This window comes from Micropterus dolomieu, linkage group LG03 (genome assembly GCF_021292245.1).
Source record: "Micropterus dolomieu isolate WLL.071019.BEF.003 ecotype Adirondacks linkage group LG03, ASM2129224v1, whole genome shotgun sequence".
Taxonomy (NCBI): Eukaryota; Metazoa; Chordata; class Actinopteri; order Centrarchiformes; family Centrarchidae; genus Micropterus; species Micropterus dolomieu.
This window is the reverse complement of record NC_060152.1, coordinates 28,815,512-28,819,705: the sequence shown is the minus strand read 5'-3', so window position 1 is coordinate 28,819,705 and position 4,194 is coordinate 28,815,512. Positions and strand designations below refer to the sequence as shown.

General features: G+C 39.9%; 1 protein-coding gene across 1 annotated transcript in view; it reads right to left on the bottom strand.

Annotated features, from left to right (window-relative positions):
* The window catches only part of LOC123968146 (dendritic cell-specific transmembrane protein), a 27,653-nt gene continuing 23,459 nt past the window's right edge, over window positions 1–4,194 (bottom strand). Inside the window, exons 2-5 of the mRNA XM_046044681.1 lie at window positions 2,208–2,317; window positions 964–2,048; window positions 554–886; window positions 1–472 (exon numbers count right to left, since the gene is read on the bottom strand). Coding sequence (XP_045900637.1) covers window positions 413–472; window positions 554–886; window positions 964–2,048; window positions 2,208–2,238 — 1,509 coding nt within the window. The 5' untranslated portion in view covers window positions 2,239–2,317 and the 3' untranslated portion in view covers window positions 1–412. The remainder of the gene's footprint in view (window positions 473–553; window positions 887–963; window positions 2,049–2,207; window positions 2,318–4,194) is intronic.

The window sequence follows — 4,194 nt, the reverse complement described above, 5'->3', positions numbered from 1 at the left end:
ATATATATATTATCCCGTGCAATATAATATAGCAAAGTATCTAAATATGGAGGTCATTAAAAGCAGACTGTAATCTGGGTAACATCAGGTCTGTGGTAGAGCTAATGGCAAATAAGACTGTATTGTCTGCATAAAAATGGAAAATAAATATTATTTCTTTATGGAGAAAATAGCAGCAGGCCATTATTGATCCTTGTGGGACAATTCTATCAACCATCAGCGGTCTTGATTTGAAACCACTTTACCAGACTTTAACTTTACCAGACTCTACCTACTTATCTAACGAAATGTCAACAGTATCAAAAATCGACAGCATCAAAAAATATTGTCCTCACCACGACGGTAGAATTTTCTTATGTTATCGTACGCTTCCTTATTCACAGAATAAAAAAATCATGCAGCAGAAACTTCCTCACACGATACTTTGTCGATTCTCCCTGGGCCTGAAGAGCAGAGGGCACCAGAAATGTGGCTGAAAAGAGAAGACATTTCACCCTTATGCAATATACACCAAGATTTCCAAACATAACTATTGCTATACAGTAATGCATACCTTAAAATAGAGTGATGTGAGGCTGCAGATGTTTGTCTTCCTCCCCCTTTTCGATCTCTTCCTCAGGATTTTGGCATGCAAGTGTTCCACTCTCTCCTCCGCGGCAGTGGAGAAGAATCGCTCACAGACCATCAGCCTGAGCTGGGCCACTTTGGCAGCCACAAGAGCCATAATAAGCAGAGTGAGCAGGATGGCAGCCAAAGGAACTACGGAGTTATAGAGCAGCAGCTTGGGTTTAGGAAGACACTTCTTCTCAAACAGGGTCACAGAGTACGAAAAGTCTTTTTGATGGTTTTCTTCAACAAATGGTATACCTATTAAAGTTGCAATCCCCTGAGAAGATAAATAAAGAAGTATTCAGTGGCTGTCTGACTGGCTGGAACAAATGCCATACATGCAGAAATACTTACTTTGATGCTCATTAACAATGGAACGTGGAATGGCTCCAGCTCAGATAATTTTGTTGTTATAATATCAACAAAACAGTATAATAAGGCATCCACAGTTACAAATATAACCCAAGATACAAAGTGGGAGACAACTGGAACACAAAATTTCAGGATAGCTCTCCCCTCTCTGGTGGTGGGGCGTGCAGAGGGGACAGCAGTGTACAGCTTCTCTTCCTCTGGTGTGAGGGGGAGGACATGGGGCTTTCCTTCTGCCTTCTGCTTCTCATCAAAACTAACAAATTTGCTGCTGATGAACCTGTTTTCATACTTCATGTCATTGCAGAATTTTTTTATGTACAGCGCTATAAACATCATGAGCACGAGGAAGCTGATGGCAGGAAACAGACGCTCGGTCAAAGAGGAGACTGTATTCATAAGGGACTGTACATACTTTACAGTTTCATTCAGATTCTGCTCTGCTTCTGTGAGTTTCTCCCTGAATTGTTCTGATTCCAGTCTGTGTGAAACCTTGAGTTGGGAGTCAAGGTTCAAAACCCCCAAGTCTGTAACCCCCTTGAGCATATTTCCAAGCCACTTCAGCATCTTCACATAGTTACCGAATGGAGCAATGATGGCTGCTTTCTTGGCCTTCAGGTTGCAAATCATGCTCCTGACCAGGCCTGTGAGGTTCTCCAAGGTGTTGCGGATATTTCTAAGAACCACTAAACTGGTCCCAGCAGTCAGGAGCAGGTTCCGACTCTTCTTCATGAAAACAGAGATCACAAATAAAGTCCCTAAGCACCTCACTCTCTTTGATAGGAAGAGGGCAACTGTCATTAGTGTCCCAAAGCAGACAGCAATCCCTCCAGCCACAGCTAGCTCATAGTTCAGGGTGGAGAGGAGGTACAGGAGTAGCAGGGAGCTGAGCAGGAGGCTGAAGAAGCTACAGGTGAGGAGGAGGATGAGAGTTATTCGAAAGCCATCCCCTTTACCAGTTATGAAAACACCCAACGCCAGATGACCGATATCCTCGAGGCTCTGTTTTATTGCAGTCCATGATAGTAACATCCTGGATATTAAAGAAGATAGTGGGAGGGGGGGCAGCACTGGAGAGCAACAGCCACAAAAAACAGAGATTAGATGAATAGATAATTGCAAAAGATTTACAACATTTATGTTCAACTATATGGCTTAACCTTTCTGTCAATTGAAATCTGCTATATATTTATATGAATATTAACTGAATGAAATCACAAAGTACAAACCTTCCGTGTAGAGCCTGACATCTATTCTCATGCATGTATCCTTAAATACAGCTAAAACAGGAACCTTTCTGGTCCCTCAAACCACAGTCATTCGTCATTCCCGGTCATCCCTATTTTTCAACCAAAAGCAGAAGCACACAGAGGCTGACTGTTAACAGTGTGTGAAACTTGATTATGCTTTTGGTGGTAAAAATCAAGTATTTTATTGAGGGTTGCCAGATTATGTGCCATGAATAAGTTCAGATTACTTGGTGTGTACACCTTAAGATGTTCCAACTACAGCTAACTTGATAAAAGCTCTGAAATACCTTTTAAAGGAAGGAGGTGAGAGTAGACTCCTCTTCACAGCAATAAGGAAACGTAAGGGTTAGGATTTATAAGGTTATTTCCACATTGTTAAATTGTAAAGTCATTGAATTACACCATAATAATCAAGGTTGAATGATTTGCCTTCAAAGCAGCTATCTAATTCAGATCACAACTTTTAACAGGAAAATATAATAACTTGTCTTGACGTCAGCAGCTTCACCCTGAAATGCTGCATGTGAAAAGAGTTGGTGCGTAGGCTTTTGAAAAGCCTGTAAAACTGTTACATACTGTACAATAACTTGGTAAAAGAGTCAAAGGCTGTTTTAATGTAGAGTTCAAACAGAAAATCTTTGAAAACAAATAAAAAACAATCAAACAATTATGTTGATTTATAATTTCACTCCAATCACCTCACTGCATGTCAAACACCGAGGGTTACTTGTTTTTTGCCATGCTAGCTTCATACATTTAATTCAAAGGTAAACAGAAGAGGAGCTGTGCATAAAAACCTCATAAAAATTAAAACCACAAGAGCAATAGTGCAAACTAATAGGAAAGTTAAATGTGGACTCTTAAATATCAGATCTCTCTCTTCTAAAGGTGTACTAGTAAATGAACTAATATCAGATTATGATATTGATTTATTTTGTCTTACTGAAACCTGGCTGGGTGATGGAGAATATGTTAGCCTAAATGAATTCACCCCTCCCAGTCATATTAATACTCACATTCCTCCAGGCACAGGCCGAGGAGTTCTGTCTGATAGTGCTGTAGCTAAATTTAAGGAGCTCTATATTCATTATCAAGTCACAAAGTAACGGAGGACTCCTATGCTAATTTCAGTCCCTCCCAAATCGATCATCTTGTTGATAGTACTGCAGGCTTGCTGCAAATTAAAGCAAATAGCGCGGAAACTTGAGAGGAATTGGCGTTCCACCAACTGGAAAATTCTCTGAGCCAGGTATTCCCATAGCTCTCAGTAGTTACGACTTCATGAGCTTCTTTAATGATAAAATTCTAACTATTAGAAACAAAATTCACCAAGACCTGCCCTCAACTGGCACTGACTTATCTCCAAACTCAGGAACCTTAGAAACAACTGTAAAACTAGATATATGTTTAGACTGCTTTGCTTCCCTCAATCTTTACCAACTAACATCTTCAATCATCAATAATATCAAAACATCATCAATAATATCTTCATCTAAACCATCAACCTGCCTCTTAGACCCCATCCCGACTAGGCTGCTTAAAGAAGTTTTACCCTTAGCATTTCTCTACTAGATACTGTATGATCAACAGGCTATGTACCACAGTACTTTAAAGTAGCTGTAATTAAACCTCTTCTGAAAAAGCCCAACCTTGATCCAGATGTTTTAGCCAACTATAGACCTATATCTAACCTTCCATTTCTCTCTAAGATCCTGGAGAAAGCAGTCGCCAAACAGCTGTATCACATTCTACATAGCAATAGTTTATTTGAGGATTTTCAGTCATGATTTAGAGCTCATCATAGCACAGAGACAGCACTGGTGAAAATTACTAATGACCTCCTAATTGCATCAGACAAAGGACTTGTCTCTGTACTGGTTTTATTAGATCTTAGTGCTGCATTTGATACCATTGACCATCAGATCCTATTACAGAGACTGGAACATTTCATTGGCATTAAAGGAAC